This window comes from Gopherus flavomarginatus, chromosome 3 (genome assembly GCF_025201925.1).
Source record: "Gopherus flavomarginatus isolate rGopFla2 chromosome 3, rGopFla2.mat.asm, whole genome shotgun sequence".
NCBI classification, from domain to species: domain Eukaryota; kingdom Metazoa; phylum Chordata; order Testudines; family Testudinidae; genus Gopherus; species Gopherus flavomarginatus.
The window spans coordinates 23464599-23486280 of record NC_066619.1 but is presented as its reverse complement, the minus strand read 5'-3'; the positions used below and the strand labels follow the sequence as shown (position 1 = coordinate 23486280).

General features: G+C 41.9%; 1 protein-coding gene across 5 annotated transcripts in view; it reads left to right on the top strand.

The window, feature by feature from the left end:
• The window catches only part of PDZD2 (PDZ domain containing 2), a 319956-nt gene that overhangs the window by 255358 nt on the left and 42916 nt on the right, over positions 1–21682 (top strand). For all 5 annotated transcript variants that reach the window (XM_050944620.1, XM_050944622.1, XM_050944623.1 and 2 more), the window contains 8 exons: positions 6725–6836; positions 9488–9636; positions 10276–10395; positions 11861–11975; positions 15214–15287; positions 15470–15695; positions 16743–16860; positions 19241–19373. In XM_050944620.1, the coding sequence (XP_050800577.1) occupies positions 6725–6836; positions 9488–9636; positions 10276–10395; positions 11861–11975; positions 15214–15287; positions 15470–15695; positions 16743–16860; positions 19241–19373 (1047 nt within the window). The remainder of the gene's footprint in view (positions 1–6724; positions 6837–9487; positions 9637–10275; positions 10396–11860; positions 11976–15213; positions 15288–15469; positions 15696–16742; positions 16861–19240; positions 19374–21682) is intronic.

The window sequence follows — 21682 nt, the reverse complement described above, 5'->3', positions numbered from 1 at the left end:
TTCTGCAGGCTGGAGAGTGGTACCTTTCCAATTTTTTGTGTGCTATCTGTATATCAGTTCACTTCACATTTAGGAAACAAACTGTCTATCTTCTGCTCACTCTTTTCAATGAAGAAACACAGTGGGATCTTGCATGAGGTGTTAAATATATTCAGTGATGGGAAAGACAACAGCTTATCTTCTCAACAGCAGTAGTAAAGTAGTTTGTTTATTCTGTTGTATCCTCCCTGGTGTGCTGCTTTGCTTTATCAATCTGTGATGATTGCATTCTACTGAACCACAAACATCTTGGCATTCTCTTTTGTAATGCTGTTCTTCATCTTGCCTAATTAAAGACCTGGTCCAGCTGGGGTGTTGCCTGAGATAGGACTCTGGAGTAGCCCCTCATGCTGTATTAATGCCAGAGCTCTGCGTTCATGATAGCACTGTTTCCCTTTGGAAGCAGGATGTCACAATCACTGAATTGTGAAGTTACTTAGATGAATGGGGCAGAATTTTCTAGTTTCAGACCTCCCTCCAAACTCTTCAAACTACAGCATGTGTTACAGCTCCTGCTGTCCTAACAATGAAACAGCCTTGAACAGGATTTCCTGGGTTCGTTTAATGAAATCCTTACAGAACTGAAATAATCTCCTCACTTCCTGGAAAGCAAGGAAAATTAAGATGGCAGGGCTACAGATTCTACACGTTCAAAAGAGACATTCCCATGTGGCCAGAAGAATAGGGCAGAGTCACATTTTTCTTTTGAGTTATGACAAAACAGCCACTTTTAGGGCCAAAGATTACAGACAAAGGACTGTTCTTAGAAGCACCATGGTTTGGATTTCTAATTGTTTTCACAGCATAATAAAACCCCAGGTAGTTTATTATACAACAGCATCAATTTAAATAATAATGTCTCTATCGTGGGCATATATTGCAAATTCTACAATGCCTTCCCCAAGCCTGTGTCAGATCAGCGTTTGTTTTGTTACAAGAAGAAAGAATATCTAAATTACCTTGTTCTCTGTTACTTTTTATAGTAGTCAGAAACCAAGTTGGATATAATCTTATCCAGGAAGCCAGTGAGAATATCTTGGGGCTTTATTTTGATCATGTGTATTTGCATGTAATTGACCTTCTGGGCATCACACACACAGTTTAGGTGTTTCCTCTTTATAGGACCATGGCTTATATGGAACCATAGAATTTTAGAAGTGTAGGACTGGAAGGGACCTCAAGAGATCACCTAGTTCAGTGTTTTTCAATGAGGGGTATGCATGCCCCTGGGGGTATGCAGAGGTCTTCCAGGAGATACATCAGCTCATCTAACTGTTCGCTTAGTTTTACAACAATCTTCATAAAAAGCACTAGCAAAGTCAGTACAAACTAAAATTGTATACAGACAATGACTTATTTATATTGCTCTATATACTATACACTGAAATGTAAGTACAATATTTATATTCCAATTGATTTATTTTATAATTATATGATAAAAATGAGAAATTAAGCAATTTTTCAGGAACAGTGTGCTGTGACACTTTTGTATTTTTATGTCTGATTTTGTAAGCAAGTACTTTTTAAGTGAGGCGAAACGTGGGGTATGCAAGACCATTCAGGCTCCTAAAAGGGGTACAGTAGTGTGGAAAGGTTGAGAACCACTGGTCTAGTCCAGGCCCCTGCACTCAAGTAGGACTACATAGTAACTAGACCAGGGGTAGGCAACCTATGGCACGGGTGCCAAAGGCAGCACGCGAGCTGATTTTCAGTGGCACTCGCACTGCCCGGGTCCTGACCACCAGTCCAGGGAGCTCTGCATTTTAATTTAATTTTAAATGAAGCTTATTAAACATTTTAAAAATCTTATTTACTTTACGTACAACAATAGTTTAGTTATATATTATAGACTTATAGAAAGAGACCTTCTAAAAATGGTAAAATGTATTACCGACATGTGAAACCTTAAATCAGAGTGGATAAATGAAGACTCAGCACATCACTTCTGAAAGGTTGCCGATCCCTGAACTAGACCATTTCTGACACGTGTTTGTCTAGCCTGTTCTTGAAAGCCTCCAATGATGGAGATTCCACAACCTCCCTAAGCAGTTTGTTCAAGTGCTTAACTGCCCTGACAGGAAGTTTTTCTTAATGTACAACCTAAGTCTCCCTTGCTGCAGTTAAAGCCCACTGCTTCTTGTACTGTCTTCAGAGGTTAAAGAAAACAATTTTTCCCTCCTCCTTATAACAACCTCTTAAATGCTCAAACACTGTTATCATGTCCCCTCTCAGTCTTCTCTTCTCCAGACTAAACAAACTCAGTTTTTTCAATCTTTCCTCATAGATCATATTTTCTAGACCTTTAATCATTTTTGTTACTCTTCTCTGGACTTTCTCCAATTTGTCCACATCTTTTCTGAAATGCAGTACCCGCAACTGGACACAGTACTTTAGTTTTGAGGCCATATCTGCATGGGGTAGAACAGAAGAATTACAACTTGTCTTGCTTACAGCACTCCTGCTAATACATCTCAGGTGAAGTTCGCATTTTTTTGCAACAGTGTTACATTGTTGACTCATATATAGGTTTCAATCCACTATAAGCTCCAGATCCCTTTCTGCAGTGCTCCTTCCTAGGCAGTAATTTCTCATTTTGTATAAATGCAATTGATTGTTCCTTCCTAAGTGGAGTACTTTGCATTTGTCCTTATTGAATTTCATCCTCTTTACTTCAGACCATTTCTCTAGTTTTTCCAGATCATTTTGAATTTTAATCCTGTCCTTCAAAGCACTAGCAACCCCTCCCAGCTTGGTATTGTCCACAAACTTTAGAAGTGTACTCTCTATGCCATTATCTAAATCATTGATGACAATATTGAACAGAACTGGATCCAGAACTGATCCCTGCGGGACTCCACTCGATATGCCCTTCCAGTTTGACTGTGACCCCTGATGATTACTCCCTGGGAGCGGTTTTCCAATCAGTTGTAGTGGATCCATCTAGGCTGTATTTGCCTTGTTAGTTTGTGAGATGATCGTGTGAGACAGTATCAAAAGCCTTACTAAAGTCAAGATATCCCACATAGCAAGGGATAGTGTAGGTCAGAAGTGGTCAAACAATGGCCCACGGGCCACATCTGGCTCGCGGGACTGTCCTGCCCTGCACCTGAGCTCCTGGCCGGGTAAGCTAGTCCCTGGCCCTTTCCCTGCTGTCCTGCCTTCCCCGCAGCCTCATCTCACCTCACCATGCCGCCCGCGCTCTGGCCTGTCGCTCCTTCCAGGCAGCACGGGCGGGTGGCTGGCTGCAGCGGGGCTGCAAGCTTCTGCTGCTCTGAGCAGCATGGTAAAGGGGTGAGGGATTGGATAAGGGGCAGGAGGTCCCCAGGGGCAGTCAGGGGATAGGGAACAGGAGGCGGTTGGATGGGGTGGAGGTTCTGGGAGAGGACAGTCAGGGAATGGAGGAGTTGAATAGAGGGTGGGGTTCTGGGGGACGGTTGGGGTGGGGGTCCCAGGAGGGGGTGGTCAGGGGACAAGGAGCAGGGGGGGTTGGATGGGGCAGGGGATCTGAGGGGGGCAGTCTCGGGGTGGGAAGTGGGAGGGGGAAGATGGGGGCAGGGGCAAAGCTATTTGGGGAGGCACAGCTTTGGGGATGCACCCGTACAGTTTCACAATGCGGATGTGGCCCTCAGGCCAAAAAGTTTGCCCACCCCTGGTCTAGATAATACTTAGTCCTGCCATAACTGCAGGGGACTGAACTAGATAACCTATCAAGATCCCTTCCAGTCGTACGATTCTATGGTTCTGTTATCTTCAGGTGTTTGCAAAGTGATTGCTTGATTATTATTGCGTGTGAGTGTATGGTGACAGGTGCAGTGGAGAGATTTAGGTGATTTTGCAAAATACTGGGGTTGATTTCAGTGACAGAAGCGGGGATTCTTCCTTCCTCCCTCTCACCCCCGACCCCTCAGCTCCAAGCTTAACGTAATTGCCGAATGTTGGGTCTTACCTTATTCTGCAACATTTGTTTTGTCCTGAGCCTTTGCTCAAACTGCAAATTGTGTGTAGCCTGAAACCTACATTGCTAACATCCAGGATGTTTAAGTCTCTTGTCTTGGCTGCTCCAGACCAGTAGTTTCAGTCTCCTGCTTAGCTATGGTGTTATAGGAGAGTTGTTCTAGCCTGTATCTCCATGGCCACATTCTCCTGTAGGCAGGGTCTCATTAGTCATAGAAATCTCACCATGGGAGGACTCTAACTATAAAGACCATGCCTAGAAATTAGCCTTCAGCCTGCCCGGAGACGGACAGATGGCTAGAGCATAGCTGGGCAGTGTGATGTAGAGCATTGTTCTCATTTATCCCAACACCTGTGGGCAGTAGGGGACCAGGCTGTAGGTGTGATGGAAGCTCAGAGGCAGAGAAAACCAGAGAAGAAATTTGAAGGGGGAGTATGGGGAGGGACATGAGGAAGTAGAGGAAGAGGTAGGGGAGCCAGGCAAGCAGGTTAGAAGGAAACTCAAGAGGGCAGATGATAGTCTTTACAGGGGTGGATAGAATAGAAAGTAGGGTGTTTATGCAAATGAGAATGCACAGTAAATGAATATGTAAATTATGGCATGGCCTCATTTGTGTACTCTTTCCAGCTTTCGGAAGCTGCACAGGCAGCAGGCATGCTAAATTAACATGACAGCTCATCACATCATGGTGAGTGAACGACAGCAATATAGATGCAGAGCAGAGAGAAACACAGCTGCCTGCATTCAAGTGTCCCTGGTTCTATGTTCCCTGGCTCCCTCAGCTACAAATTAGGAACAGCCCTGTCATCCCTGAAAGAGTGAGCGGTGCCGTCCCTGTGTTGTTCTTCAGGGCTTTAAAATAATGAGATATGACTCTGTATGTCAGTAAGTGTCTTTTGTCATGAGAGTCAAGATTGTTTACTATATATGAGCAGGCGAGGAAATATTGCCTATAAATTAGGATGGTGTGAATTATAGCCGTCCTGGTTCAGTTCTAACTAGCACTGCTGTATTTTTAGGCATATTTTCTGAGAGCAGAGAGCTTTCAGGAAGAGCTGAAGTGATATTTTGGACCTGTCCCAGTGACTTTTTTTGGCTTGATCCTTGCATCTCTTCTGGAATGAGTTATCCCCCCTTGGGTATATAAGCCAACCTATAATGGATGCAGTGATTTTGTTACGAGAATGGAGTTCTCTTGCTCTTTAGATGAATCATTTAGATTATACAGAAGTGTGAGTTACAAATCATTTAGCATTAGAATGGAGCCCTGAGATTGCTGCTATGGTACCTTGCAATGTCACCAAGAAATAGCTGGAATGTAAGTGTTAAATAAGTGTAAAAATTATGTATAGCATTATAGTGGTAGGAGCTATGACCAGTAGACTTAAGGTTGCGTAACAGTTTCCATTTCAAGCCTGTTATCGATCACTTACTATTTTCTGAAACTTTCAACTGTTGAGCAGAATTTTTACAGGCTTTGACACTGCATAAATGGTGAAGTCTTTGGGGGAAATTTTGAGCAGAAGCAGTTCAGCTATTTTTGAGTATGAAATTGTCTGAGTGTTGAAAGGTGAAATTTGTCCAAGAAATAGCCTATACTGAGAAAAAGTTCTTTTGTTTTTCTAGTGGAAATTTGGGGTTTGATTTTGTCCCCATATCAGAAGCCTTCCAATACTGTACTGAGCCTGCATTTTAGCTACTTCACCTACGTTTATAAAGTGTACAACTAAGATAGGATTCACCTATGCATGTGAAGACTTCAAAGATGATTGTGAAGTGACATATCTAGGAAAATATATTACTACTGCACCTGTGTAACAACTCGGAGTGGGGGAAGCATTGTGGTGGATCTTGTAGGGTGAACAGATAATTGAGAAGGGCTAAATGTACATTTTGTAAGGAGTGTACTAAATTTGCAGTGCACCTCTCAGCATGTGCAGGAGAGGGGTTCTCAAATAATATGATACATCTGATCATGCCGTTGAAGACTATAAGCTTGATTGCACCTTGTGTTGCCACCTATACCTATGCAGATGCCAACCGTGTGATCTTTTTCACCCACTTTGCACATGTGTAGATGACATCACAAGGTGTTAGGCAGTGAATAATCAAACCCTGTGCATCCTGATGCATCTGCACAAGACATCAGAGTTAAGATTGTGCATATACCCTTGCCAGACTTTTGAGTACTTAGCTGTGTAATCATAACAGTCTATTAACCTAGCTTTTTGTATGGCACACTCATCAATATTCACTATATTTATATTAATAAAATAACATAGTTTCTATGTGGTTTTCCTTACAAAGCTGTCATTGACAATCAGTGGAAGTTTGGTGAGCTGACTAAATGGAGAATAAGCACTGGAGATCACCCTACAACTTTACTGAGGGTGATTAAGTGATCAGGGCCAAATCCTGTATTCCTGACTAAACGTCCTTCTCTCTGAGAATTATGCATGAGTAAAGACTGGGGGATGTTGCTCTTAAAAATATATAGACAAATGGATGAAGTTATTCAGTAATGTCAAAAGGGATCCATTGAAATATCTGTATAGATTCTGCTGAGTTTTCTGGCTCACATAAAACTAGTTTAATAGAATTCCAAGCTTTTGGGGAAAAAAAGAAGTTATAAGTGGAATTTTCTTCTCATTTTTACCAGTGTTTTCTACTGGGAGCAGTTCCATCACCTTGGCTAGTTTCTTCAATATATTCCATTTTCTTATTTTTCAGATGACAGAAACAGATAAATCTCCAGATCCTGCTAATGTGGAAGTGGCGAAAGAGAACTGCCAAAGTCCGACACTGGGAGGTGGTATATTGAAATATAGAAGTCGATCCCAAGGTAAAGCAGGCTTGGTAAAAGACATGAGTAAAAGAGCTAATGCCGCTGCAAAATTCTTGTATATCGCACAAAGTGGGCTAGGTGTGAAACCTAATTAAGCAGATCTAGGTTTTATTTCCATGAACCTCAGAATAGTTTGGTTTGGATGGGGAATTTAAACTGCACAATGTTTGCATTCAGCAGAGCTTGCTGAGTTGAACCTTGTTGGCAGAATAATGAAGTAAAATTCTGCATTACTGAACTTTATTTACTATTCCTTAAATTTAAATTTCCTGTGTATTTGGTTTGATTTATTTCATTAGACTTAGGTGGGGGTCTTTTCAAAACACCATCACTTTATCTCATTCATTAGGGCAAAAATTCATTAGGGCTTGTTTATTGTTACCTAAATCTCAAATAAAAAAAGGTCATGGCTTCCAGCAGACTGACAATAAATAGTATGAAAATAGTACAACTGCCTTTTACGTGAATGCAGGGACTTGACTCACAGTAATGACACATCCTCATCACCACGGCTGTTTGGGATCACTCACTCCTCTGGTGAACAGGCTCTCCATTTATCCAAGGGGCTTGCATGTCCCCCCACGAGTTTAGACAATCCATGATCACGTCAATCGAAATGAATACTTATTTGTATTTAAAACTGTATGTGTGTACAACCAGATCCTGCCACCATCGCTCAGGTTGAGCACCTTACCCTGTGAATTAGCTCATTGAAATTGGTAGGGTGGTAGCATAAGATACTATTCAAGCTCAGTAGGGTGGCAGATTGACCCTGGCACCTTGTTTGCGAGGGGCATAGGGTGGAGTCGGCAGGAGAGGAAGGAAGGTTCAGTAGTTGGTGCTATAGCCTGGGACTCTATAGACCTAGCTTCAATTCCCTGCTCTGCCACAGACTTCTGGGAAAGTCAGTCTCTGTGCATTGGTTCCTCATCCGTAAAATGGGTATAACAGGACTGCCTTATCTCAAAGAGGTGTTATAAGGATAAAAGATTGAGGTGCACGGATACTACTGTTAATGGGGTCACAAGTACCTAAGGGCTTGTTAATGTATTCCTGTTTGAAGAGGAGTATGTTAATGTGAATTAGGAACCTTTTAGTTCACGCCTGCATGGTGAGTTACAGCACTTTGGTGAGCATTGTTATTTGGATCCCCATAGTCCAAACTCTAGGGGAATGTAGACATCGCCTGAAGCATCCGTTTTTAACTTGGGGTCCGGGGCCCCCTGGGGAGGCACGAGCAGGTTTCAAGCGGTCCGCCAAGCAGAGCCTGCATTAGACTCACTGGGGCCTGTGGCAGAAAGCCACAGCCAGAGTCCCGCCACGGTGGGGCTGAAGCCCACGCCCAAGCAACTTAGCTTCGCAGGGCCCCCTGTGGTGTGGGGCCACAGGTAGTTGCCCTGCTTGATACCCCACTAGCACTGGCCCCAGCTTTTATATACAGAAAAACAGTTGTATTGGCACAAGTGGGTCATGGAATTTCTATAACATGTTGCAGGGAGAGGGAGACTCAAAAAGAAAAACCTTTAGACCAGAGGTTCTAAACCTATGTCTACACTTAGGACAGCATATAGAGTACAGAGGCTGCATGCCCAGCTAGCAGAGTAGATGGTGACACATGGCTCAGGCAGGTAGAGTAGAGCAGGGTGCCCCTCACGCCTGAATTCAAGGGTTATATAACAACAGTGTGAACATGGGAGACATTACTTGTAAGTGTAGACAGCCGTGTAGGTTGTATACCCTGCACGGCTGTCTACACTTGCAAGTAATGTCTCCTGCATTCACACTGTTGTTGTTAGCGGTGTAGGATCCTGCTGTCCCTGCTGGAGCTGTCCACTGCCATGTGTAGCTATCTGCTGTAATAACAAGTGTGGATGCAACCTGCCTTTCATCGTGGCATATAGCTACACATACCCTACACACTGCCATAAGTGTGAACGAGGCCTTATGTGGATCGAATGAGTGATTTCTTCAGGTGGTGATGGAGGCACATTGATGATGAGTGTGGAAAAACTCGGATATCCTTTTGTTAATTACAGGATGTCCTTCAAGGCAAATGATTCAGTACCTTACACCAACTCTACATTCACTTTTACTTCTCTTTTTTCTTTTCTTTTTTTTAAGATAACTGGGACTGTTGCCGAAAGGGAAGGCAAATCACATTTTTTGGCACCATGTTCCTTCTTCCATTCCTGAAAAATTACTTTCAGGATGATGAGACATTTCCAGACATGAATGCAGCTACAGTGTCAGCTCTGTAAGCTATAAAGAAAGCTTGTGAGCGCTGCACACCAATATGTGCAATCAGCAGAATTCTGGCTCGCTCTCTGTTTTTATCTCATTTTGTTTGCTATCGCTAATCACAAAACTAAGGTTTTTTGCATTGACCATAGATTTTCAAAGAAATTTTTGTCAGCATGAGATTGAGATGGGAATGCTCCTGCATCTTTAGAGTTGTATGCAATGCACTTCACTAATTGATAACAATCAAAATTAACTTTTCCATAGGAAATTATTGAGCTACCCTACTGGATGCTGCGCCGTAGTATTGTTTGATTTATGATTTGCATAAGTCAACCATCACATGACTTGTCAGAATTGAAAGGTGCTGCTGTTTGGCTAATAAATGGCATTCCTGGGTTGTCCCTCAGGGGCTGGATCCCGTTTAGAATCTGTGGGAGAAAATGATGAACTGACCGTGGAGAATGGTGAATCAAATTATGAAATAGCAGTGAAATATTCCCGGGGAGGGAGAAAACATTCTCTTTCCCAGCAGCTTGAATCCTCAGGAACTAGGCAGGTGAGTGGTTATACTATTTACTCTGCCTAATAATTATTTACAGCCAAATTCCCAGATCCTTACTCAGTCCAAGGTTTTTCCTCAAGCTGCTAGAAATAATTATAACAAACTGGGTCTGCCTAAGTGCATCATGGGGAATTGACTCCAGGCTTCAGCACCTACCAGTTGAGCTAAAGGAGGAGTCCTTTAGTTGTGAGGAAGTAGAAGGCTGTTACAGTTGCTGAGGGAGAGATAAGTACTATTCCAATGTAATGCATGAATATGCTGTAGTTAAAGAGGTATAACTATTTAAACAAATAGTGTGTTTCTTTCTTTCATTTGATGATGGTATGGTTGTTACTTCAGAAGATCACAATTTCTATAGATCATGAATCTACACGATATCTCAGTTTACAAAAAAAAAATATTTTAACTGTTACAGTGTAAAAGCTGTTAAATAGATATAACGTGAAATTCTGGCCATAGTGAAGTCGATGGCATTAAGGCCAGGATTTCATCACCAGGTGTATATTCTAATATACAATAGCCATTTTAATTTTTATTTCGTCCATGTCTATGTCAGAACTTTTCCCATGAAGCACATTGGTGCCTGTGTCATTCACTCAGAATGAATTAAATTTAATTTCTGATGTTTGTTAGGAATACCATATTGTGAAGAAATCTACCCGCTCACTGAGTGCAGCTCAGGTGGAATCTCCATGGAGACTGGCCCAGCCATCCATTATTTCCAACATTGTCCTGATGAAAGGACAAGGCAAGGTGAGCATTTTCACACAGCATCACAAAGGCCTGATCTTCTGGGATGCTAAGCGCTCCCAACTCCCAGTGAACCTCAGCGCCTGTGAAAATCAAGCCCTGAATGTTTGTTAAAGTAAATCTGTCATGTGCTTATTTTATTGTACATGATGATCAATAATAATAAACACTTAAGAGCCAAGTTTTCAAACCTAAATGTCTAAGTCATGCCTGCAAAATATGAATGAGGCAGAAACTATATCTTCCTATGTTTGTGTGCAGTATCTATCATGTTGTGGCCCAGATCCTGACTGAGACCTCTGGTCACTACGGAAACATAAATATTAAATAAGAATGAGTGCATAGTTACAGCTATGCATGCGAGTATGCAAAACAGGTATTCATTCAGCTAAGTACCTGTTTGCATTCACAATAGCCCACTTTGCACAAGAAAATCTGTCTGTTTTTATACTGTATCTTCCTAGACCATTGTGATAGCAGAGATGAGTTAGCCAATCACCACCCTTACTCTGAATGCCTAAAAATTATAGAAAGTTAAGAGTCAGAACCAGGACTAGAGTCCAGGTTGATTATTTCTCCAGGCATTTCACTAGGCCACAATGCCTCCCATGATCTCTGTGTGCAATATCATGTTTGCGTGTACACTACGTGCTAATGTATTTTACAGGGATGCCCAACGTGCTATAACTCTAAAACAACTTCTTCTCATATTTATGATACTAGTGTAACAAGCGGAGTGGTATTTTTCATGGCTATATTTTTCATGAAGTAATAATTCTGAAGTGGTTTGTTTCTCTCAGCAGCTGTAATTCCCATTGATAGTAACAGGACCAAACCATCTACATCACAGACTGCAATTCCCACTGTCTCTCATAGATGAAAGGATGCCAACAAAGTAATAGGAGTTACGTGCATTTACAGAGAGGGGAATAGACTCTGGGGGAGTGTTTATGTACATGTCTTTTAAATATGGAATTCTTCATTTACTTAAGTAAACAAACGTTCACACACACACTCACATTCTGCTAACATTACAGCACTGACCTTATGTCATCTTTTTACATATCTGTCTTTCCTGAGGAAATGCAATATCTGTGATAGCAGAATAAATTGCAGTTAATCCTATATATGGGTCTCTTGGGTGGAAATTCCGCGATCCATCAATTTAAGAGACTGCTGTTATAGCTGGAGAAGTAGAAATGAATAACATAAAACCATAGAAATATGATAAGATAAAATAAACTTTTTCTGTATTTTAGGATGACTATGACTACTTTCAGGCTGAGCAATACTGTTGGGGTGAGAGTAGATCAGGAGAGGAAAGCAGAGAATAAAATCACAGCATAATTCACCATCAGCTAATTAGATTTTCTTGTTTCTTTCCTCTTGGACTATCAAACAGCCTTTTTGAGATAAGTGATAACACAATTAGGTGCCATCAATATATCATTTCTTCCTGTCTCTGTAGGGTCTTGGATTCAGCATTGTGGGAGGCCAGGATTCTGCTCGGGGACGCATGGGAATTTTTGTGAAGACTATATTCCCAAATGGAGCAGCTGCTGCTGATGGAAGACTTAAAGAAGGTACTAGAAGCTAAAATCCTGTGCTGTTGCACAGGCAATTCATAAACTTGTGTGTTTTTAAATTTTTTTTTTAAAGCCCCAAATTGCTGAGAATGTAAAAATTGGAGAGAAGCGGACTGCGAATCTGTTTGTGGTCTTCTGTGGGTGATTGTGTTGATTTTATATCCAAGGGGTTCTGCTAGTAGAGTTGTGTGGATTTGCACAGGTGGCGAACGAAGGGAGTGTGCTGCAGTAAAAGGCTATGTATTTTGGGGATTAGTGAATATGGTGTTGTGTGAGTGGTTGTGCTGGAAGAGTTGTGTGGATTTGTGTGAGTGGCAGTTGGGTGCTTGGGTGTAGCAGTTGGGCCAACTAATCCATCATCTGTGAAATCTCCCTCAGACAGCCAATTAAATTGTTGCATGAAAATCAGCTGTAGAGTAAGGATGATGATTGATTGAATTCTCTCTGATATCACAATGGTCTAGGACTCTTGGCATGGCATAGAGACATGCCTTACTGTAGCTGTACACCTCATGGTGTAATTTGTAAAACCAAAATGGCTGAGAACTTGAACATTGGACAATAAAATGCAGCAAAACCCGGTGACGACTCAGCTTGGTGATATTCTAACAAAAGTAGCTCTCAGCCGTGCTTGTAACTGCTTCCACTGCCTCACACTGCCTCAACAGACATTTTAGGCCTCGGAGTGACACACACAGTCACATTCCTGGAATCTTATTATATAGCTAGTGGGGAGAATCCAATTCTGCATAAAAGGCCTGTCATAAACAGATAGTTAAGGGTTAATGTCTCTTTTACCTGTAAAGGGTTAACAAGCTCAGTGAACCTGGCTGACACCTGACCAGAGGACCAATCAGGGGACAAGATACTTTCAAATCTTGGTGGAGGGAAGTCTTTGTTTGTGCTTTTTGGGTTGTTCTTTGTTCTCTCTTGGGATTAAGAGGAGCCAGACATGCAACCAGGTTCCTCCAATCCTTCTGAAACAGTCTCTCATGTTCTAACTAGTAAGTACTAGATAGAAGGCGAATTAGTCTTTATATTTGTTTTCTTGATTTGCAAATGTGTATTTTGCTGGAAGGATATTTTACCTCTGTTTGCTGTAACTTATACTTAGGCTAGGAGGGAGGGAGTCCCTTTGGTTTATGTAAAGCTGAGACCCTGTAAACATTTCGCCATCTTGATTTTACAGAGATAATTTTTACTTTTTCTTTCTTTAATTGAAAGCTTTTCTTTTTAAGAACCTGATTGATTTTGTCCTTGTATAAGACCCAAGGGAACTGGGTCTGAACTCACCAGGGAGTGGGAGGGGGAGATAAGGGGGAGGAAAAAGTTAATTCCTCTCTGTTTTAGGATCCAAGGAGTTTGGATCAGTGTACCTCTCAGGGAAAATCTGGGAGGGGGAAAGAGGAGGGAAAGGTTAATACCTCTCTGTTTTAGGATCCAAGGAGTTTGGATCAGTGTATATCTTGGGTTCCCCAGGGAAGGTTTTTGGGGAACAGAAAGTGTACCAAACACTATATTTTGGTTGGTGGCAGCGTTATCAGATCTAAGCTAGGAATTAAGTTTAGAGGGGTACATGCAGGTCCCCACTTTCTGGACGCTAAAGTTCAAAGTGGGAATCAGACCTTGACAAGGCCACAGAGACAAATTAGTTCAACACAGCTGAAAAACTATAGCTGCTCACCTTACTTGTGCGCCTGGAAATCAATGGAAGGGTATAAGAATGTGAATTCATCTTATCTTCTGTTCAACAGAAAGTTGGTCAGACCACTCAGCCGATTTGAGTTTTTGCTGTGCTTTAAGAGAACAAAATAACAGAAAGACTAATACACCAGGAAGACTTTCCATGCCTGATTTCTTTTCTTCTCTGTGAACTCTGTTCAACAGGGCCAGAAGCTCTGCTTGCTTAGCTGGGGAAGTGTATTGCAAAGGAGTGTCCATATGGGGTGTATCAGAAAGGCAGGGTACAGAGAAATGTACTTCAGAGAGTCTATTTTGGGATCTTGTTGTTTAGTATTTTTGAGCACCCACAATGTACTGGGGACAGTCCCTGCCCTGCTGAGCTTACTGTGTAGAGTTAACATGATGAGAATGGTCTAATTAGACACAGGGTTGGAAAGAGGAGAGGAAGGACAAGAAAGACAATACGATCATGCCACTGGTTAGTAAAGCATGGACATGGCCTGATTTATTACCGCCTTTCCTGCCATTCAGGTTGGCTGTATAGAGTCACGTCCGTTAGCCATGGCATTGTGTGTGCTCACATACTAGACTGATTGGTAAAGGTACCAACTGACCGTATGTTTAGAATGTCGGTTTACATAGCACTGCAAGTACCATCTCTTCTGCAGGCACTCCTGTGTGATCGTTGTGCACTGGCTTTGAGAAGCCAGTAGTTACCAGATAGCCCATAAACCTAACAGTCCTCCACTAGTCAAACACAGGCTGTTCAGAGCTTGCTTATTCAGTTCTGCACTGGATTAGAAAAAGGTGGAGGGAAGACTCGGCAGATGATGGTGCACTGTCTAATTGTGCACAGCTGTAGGTGTGTGCAAGACTGGAGAAGAGAGATCTGGATCCTGGTCTCTCTTCCTCCCTAGAAAGAAACAGCTCAACACAGCTGGTTGTAAGTATTGTGACCCAAAGCCTTGTATCACTGAGCAAGCAGACATAGCTCTGGGACTTTTTTGGGGTGAAGGTGTCATTGACTCTCAGCCACCTCTTTGTGTTCAGCTCGCTTTTCTCTCTGAATACTCTTAGTGTACTAAATAGAATGTCATTCATGTTCTATGTATGGGCCTAAGGCCAGCTTTCTCTGTATGGCCATGTGGGAATCCACTCTGATTCCCAAACTCCTGGGACGTCCTAGTATGGGAACAACGTGAAGAGACCGTGGGCCCCTGTTAGACTCCACAGTGGGAGCTTCCACTCCAAACATTCTGACTCCGGTTAAAATCCAGAATGTTTTCAATTGGTCTATTATAATAAAAATTGAAGGTGAAGAATCACAGTTGAAGAATATTCTGTGCTCCACTACTTCAGCACTATATTAACTACAAAGGCATTACAGCAAATGGAAATAAATAGAAAACAATTAAATGCTTTTTGTAGCGTAATAAATCGGGAACACTGTGGTAGCCCATTGCTTCGCTAATGTCAAGGAGCAGTCCTGTATCTGTATACTATACTCTATCCAAGTGTAAATGCTGACTTCATTTTTGCATCTGATTGCCAGGGGATGAAATTCTAGAAGTAAATGGAGAATCTTTACAAGGGCTGACCCATCAGGAGGCCATTCAGACATTTAAGGTAACAGAATTATAGACACAGTAAGAGAGAGAGACAGACTGTATCTCTCATTGCTTAGTACAGTTTAATGCCACGGTTTTATTTTCCACTGCCACATTTGATTGTACACATGATTCATTGGATGATGCATTATTGCGCATCAGGTGACTGTATAGTCTAATAAGTTCTCTTCCTCTTTTTAGCAACTCAAGAAAGGTGTAGTGACCCTCACAGTGCGCACGAGACTGCGCAGCCCGAGCCTCACCCCATGTCCAACCCCCATTTTAATGAGCAGATCAAGCTCCCCAAGCTCTAGTGCGAGTGGAGGAACACCTGCACCTGGCTCTGAAGACGGAGACACTTCCTCCTCATGTCGCAAAGGCCCAGGACCAAAGGACAGGATCATCATGGACGTGATGCTCAACAAAGGTTAAAGAAAGTTTATTACAGCTCAGCTGGTTAAACTAACTTGGAAAACGGGTGTTATCCATCTGCATGTGTTTTCCAGTGAATTCCTAGCACACAGGCTAATACTCTTATCCTAACACATGTTCCCACACCAATCTCATCCAGAGGTTCTTATCTTGTTCAGTCTGCAAACTGCAAAATGACTGAAAAATCATCCTGTGACCCATCATATCCAAGAGTCTTTTGAAAAGTTTGCACCTTTTTGATCTGCAACCAACAAAATAAGGTTGAGGGTCTTACGAGGAGGAGGTCCTTGTGCTACTGGGGTAGGAAGGTTGTGGGATGGGTCAGGTGCTGCTGGGGTGAGGGGCTAATCTGTCTGTCGGAAGTTTCTCTGTAGTTACTGTTCACATAGACTCTAAATATTCATGTTCCTCTCATAAACCTCCACAAGCTATCACTTAAGCCGTGCAGCACACTCAGAATTGTCAATTAACTGAACTCCAGAAAACATTCTCCTTCCTCAACCGACTTTCTTCAGGCCCTTCTTGTGCCAGACTTTGGTGGCAGGTACTTAAACCAAATAGCAGAATTTAACCAAATGGTAGTGGAAGTGAGAAACATGGTTTAAATAACTTTCTTGCTTAAATTTCCTAAAGTTCCTCTAGACACACCAATTATATTTTATTATGCACACTACGGTGTTATATCTGTAGACAGAGTAGATGCCACATTATGTTCCTGATGCTAGAGGTATTTTACAAAGAGATACTGTAAAGCAATGTGTGGCTGAAATGTGGCCAGGGAGGTGAGTAGGATTGGTTGTGGGTGAGGTTGAAGTTGGTCCTCTCACTCGTGGACCTCCTTAAAGAGGTTAAAGATAAATATTTTCACTTCTAATTGCAGTGTGGTTTAGGCTTCCTGAATGACACCCCAAAGACCAGCTCTGAAACAATGCACTATTCCTGGTTATCAGTGTGATTGGAACATAAAGACTCCTGTGTCCTGTGTGATTACAATCAAAAGGGACTAAACAGTTTTTCCTCTTTCTTTGTTTGTTTTTTGCAGAGCCAGGGGTTGGGTTAGGCATTGGTGCCTGTTGTCTCATGCTGGAAAATAGCTCTCCAGGGATATACATTCACAGCTTGGCCCCAGGATCGGTGGCTAAAATGGATGGTAGATTAAGGTGAGCTATGAACTGAAAGCAAAAAAAATGCCGATGCACTTTTACAGCATAATGTTGAAATCTGCCGGAAGACTCATTATCAGCAGTGAGGCCAGTGCTTTAAAAAAAGTCCATTGCAGTTGGGGTTTTTTGATGAGTGACTTAGATGATTGCAGCAAAATTAATAAGAATATATAAGTTAAAAAATTACAAAGGGGTATTTAAAAATACCTGAAAACATTTCAAAGCCTTCATTGATATGATATGGACAGTTGCATAGTCCTGGGGACAGCTGTTTTAGAGATTCCAAGAGGCAACACAACCTAATGATATATGTCCAGCCTGGAATCAACAGGAAATGAAACTTAATGTCAAGTGTCAGAGCCAAAATGAATCAGCAGGAGATTTCCGCAGCTCTGTTAGAGTTTAGTTGCCTGAAACTTTCTTGAAAAGAGCTGTGGGAATTTTCTGCAGCAGATTGCGTCTCTGGTTGCAGCACCGGATTAAGTGACCGGAAATTATTTTATATTCCACTCTAGGTTTTCTTATTTGGCTTAAGAGCTGTTGGGTGAAACTACAGAAATGTCCTTCTGGCTCCTATGTTCCTGCCTAACTGATTCAGCTTGGGCGGAGTGCCCGTGCATGGGTACCTGTGTGCACTTGTATGCTGTGGAGAATGGCTCTGTGCCAGCCCCATGTAGGTCAATGCAGAAGGCTGCAATGGAGATGAGCCAAGGCTGAGGCCACAAGACTCTCATTGACATTAATCGTGCAGCCCAATATAGAGGTGTGCAGCAGTCCTGCTCAGCCACCCTAGTCAGGGAGAGGAGGGAAATTTCACCACCTCAGTCTCTCTGCACTCTATTTGCATAGAACCTAAATACTCTTTTTATGTGGGTGTAGTGGATTTCACTTATTATGAGGACCTGGAACTAGCAACTTGATTCTGGGATAAGAGGGAAAATAATGTATTGGTTGCAACCCTGCCAAAAATGCTCAAAATTATTACCAGAAAAGTAATGTATTTTTTCCAGGAGACAATATTTTAATATTTGCTTGCTTACCTTTAAACCTATTTTGAAAATTTCTCCAGTCTTAGCTGTGTCTGTGTATAACAGCTGCATCATTTATTAGGATAAGCGGTTGACTATATCTGTTCACGCTTCCCAGTTTTCTAGTTCACTCTTTGAGATTTTTTTTTGTGAGACATCTTGTCTCATCAGCATTTTTTTGATTCCATATGGTAAAGCTATGAAGGTGGTTTTGATTTTGGTTTCACAAAACCTCATTAGTCAGATTCTGGCTTTGCAAAACGAGAGGGGGTTTGGATTCAGATCCTACTTATCTGAGCCCCCTCAAATGTACGTCTCTGTGTGTAAATGGTTCCAGATTTAGCCCATTTCTAATTGTTATATGGTTGCCTCTCTGTAAATAAAGACTTATGTCTTCGGTTTACTAGGTAAACCAAACCTAGTTATGTCTCTCCTAAACATACAGAGTGTCAAAGCAGTGATAAAATTGCACAACGCACACACCTTTCACTTTTTCAGCCTAAAAGAGTATGTGGACTATTGAAATACTATTACGTGACATCAACCGCCATTTGAATTTGCTTCTGGCAGTTAGACTGTTGGTTAAAACTACATTTCAGTTAATCATCACAATTAATTCAAATTAAAAGGGAAGTTAATTAAAGTCAGTAGATTGTATAAAAATCCCTGCTAAAGATGATGTTTTTAATCAGGGGAAACGCAGTGGTAATATCTCTAGATGATTCTCTTTGCTTTGAATGGTTCCAGATGTCGATACTCCAAGAGCTGTCAAGAGTGAAGGAACTGAAATGAACAATTTACAGTCCTGTCACAGAAGAGGCGTTGTTTGATCAAACTAGGTTCTGTTACCCCAATTTCAAGTGAAAATGAGGTGCCTCTCATCTCATTTCTCTTTAGTTCAAATCTGAAACAGTTTCATAAACTCATAGTACGTCATGAGCGCCAAACAAACCATGTTAAAAAGATGCTGTGTGTTTAAGTAATTCAGGATGGTGGTAAGGAAAAACCTGTCTGCATGGAACGTTTGGCTTCTGTGCTCAGAAAACAATACCTACAACTGGAGCCAGATGTTCACTTTCACTCTCGTCTGGTGCAGTCAGTTTTATACACTGATGAAATACACTGTGCTGCACTGACAGTAAGTGCAGAAAGGAGCATTGGATCCTGCTGGTGGTTGCAATGAAGTCAAAGTGGTATCATCATGCACATCAATGGGAGCAAGAGCTGGACTGGTTTTTGCAAATCAAATCTCTTCCAGATATGTGTCTTTGAAAAGCTTGGCCACTAGTCAACAGCCCAAATGTTTGATATGAGACAGATGTGCGAACTGGCTGTATTTGTCTTTCTAGCCGGGGTGACCAGATTCTGGAGGCAGATTTAGTGAGTCTGCGCCATGCAGCACTAAGTGAAGCTTATGCCATTCTGAGTGAGTGTGGTCCGGGTCCAGTCAGCCTTATCATTAGTCGTCATCCCAACCCCAAGGTGAGGAGAAGACAGCTTCATATAGCTGCACGTTGCTTTCCTTTGTTCTTGCAATCTGGGGATGAATGTTTGAGATTTGGTGAATAGAGAACACTTCTGTTTTCTCTCCAGGTAATTTCATGGACTGTGTTACACAGGAAGTCAGTCCAGATGATTGTGTTGGTCCCTTCTTATCTATGAATGCATAGTTGTGTTGGACCTTTCTTGTTGGATTGGCACTATCAACCAGTTGTAGCTTTAACTGGGAAGACTTATTTTTCTGTGAGATAGTCCAGTTGATATCCTCACTGATTTGTTTTCAGTTGGACTAAGGGACAAACCTATGAATTTGAAGCTGACAAAATAAATACTGTACATATCACCTTTATTGTTACAATCACTTTGGGTGGAATTGAATTGCAACAGTAGCTGCCAGGGATAAATATTAGCCGATTGAGTCAATAAACTATAATAAAATAATGGATACAGCATCTTTTAAAAATGTTAACCTGTCCAAACATCAAAGTTTTCCTGTAGAAGAAATGAATCTGTGATGTCTTTCCCCTGGCACAGATTCTGCAGAAGCATTTTTAAATGTCTGCATTTATAAAGTGTATAATTATTTTCAAGCAAATTACTTCTTATATCGGTGATGAAAGATAAGAGACTCCTTCATCCAAGCAGTATGGAATAATAGCTTGTTTCATTTTACCAGCCAAAGAATTTCATGGGCACATAAAACCTGTAGGCTGTACAGGAATGTAGTTGGGAAAATATTTGTTTTAGAGAGATCAGAAAAACTTTGACTTTTGAATTCCTAAATACAAATGGAAACCTGCTTATAAGGCACAAGTGCTCTGAATTCTAATATCCCCTATTGACCATAATGATTTGGCATTCTTGTCCTGGAGGTAACAATGTGTAGCTTGAGAAAAACTTGTAATGTAGGTTCCACAGGTGGGATTTATTTTCTGGCAATTCAGATGTACAGATGATAGGCACTAGTGGGCCTCCATACAAGGCTATTGAGTGATCACTGCCAGGGCTTCTGATAACGAAGGAGAGGCAGTTCATCTATCAGGTAGAGCAGCAGTTCTCAAACTGAGGTCCTGGGACTCCAGGGGGTCCTTACAGGTTGCATGGGGGGGTCCTCAAAATGCCAGCAATGACACCAATGATAGGTAGACTTTGCAGTAAGAAGCAGGCACATCCATCTCACTGACATCTGTAAGCACTTGGATGCTCTTTTCCTTAAAGCATTACTAACAGTACATGTTTATGTGAAATACACATATACCTTTGTCCATCAGTTTTTCAGCTGGGGGTCTGTGATTAACACTGCATTTGAAAAGGGGTCCGTTGACAAAAAAAAAAAAAGTTTGAGAACCTCTTGGGTAGAGCAAGGGACAGGGAGCCAGAATTGGGCCCAGAATCTAATACCAGCAGAACTTCAGAACAAATCTATGTATTGTGTTGGACAGTGTTGTAGTCCATTGATTGCAGTGTCATAAGGCACTTTGTAGCCATGAGACTGTGGGCACCTTGAAACAATTATCCAAGGAGTGCAAATCTCCTCCCTGCCCTATCCTCATTCATCTCAATTGAGTGTTAACTCAAGAGCATAATGCTGGCCCTTCAGCTGTTCATTGATTGCTGATCACTTCAGAAGCTGGGGTTGGAATGATTCCTACATAGTGGTGGGGATTGGGAAATACAGTGCGAAGAGGGCATATATGTAGCCGTGAATTTATTCCCCAGACCACCAATGCTAATTAATAATTACATTTGTCCCTCTTCACAGAATAAGTTTGACACTCCTGATATAGACAGAGCTGAAAAAAGAGAACTTGCTGGAGTTGGTATTTTGTTTTTTCTTCTCTTTGCACAAAAAAGGCATCCTGCATAATATAAGGATGGCGATACTGGGGTCAGACCAATGGTCCATCCAGCCCAGTGTCCTGTCTTCTGACAGTGGGCAATGCCAGGTGCTTCAGAGAGAATGAAGAGAACAGGCAATAATTGAGTGATCCATCTCATTGTCCATTCCCAGCTTCTGGAAAAATATTGGACCTTCCTGTACCTTACATATACCATAAACACTATGATGAGACAGTAGCGCAGAACTCTCAGGTTGGTGGGGGGAGAGGTTATGGCATCTTCACACCACCTTTGTACCCTCTAAATCCTGGTAGTTCCACATTCTGCAGTATAATTTAGACCACTATTTAAATTACAGCATCCGGTCCCTGGCTGCCTGTGGGCACAGCGCTGCCCAGAATCTCCCCAATCCTGCGGCCTCACCTAGTCCCCCTCACACGCCTCATGCTGGG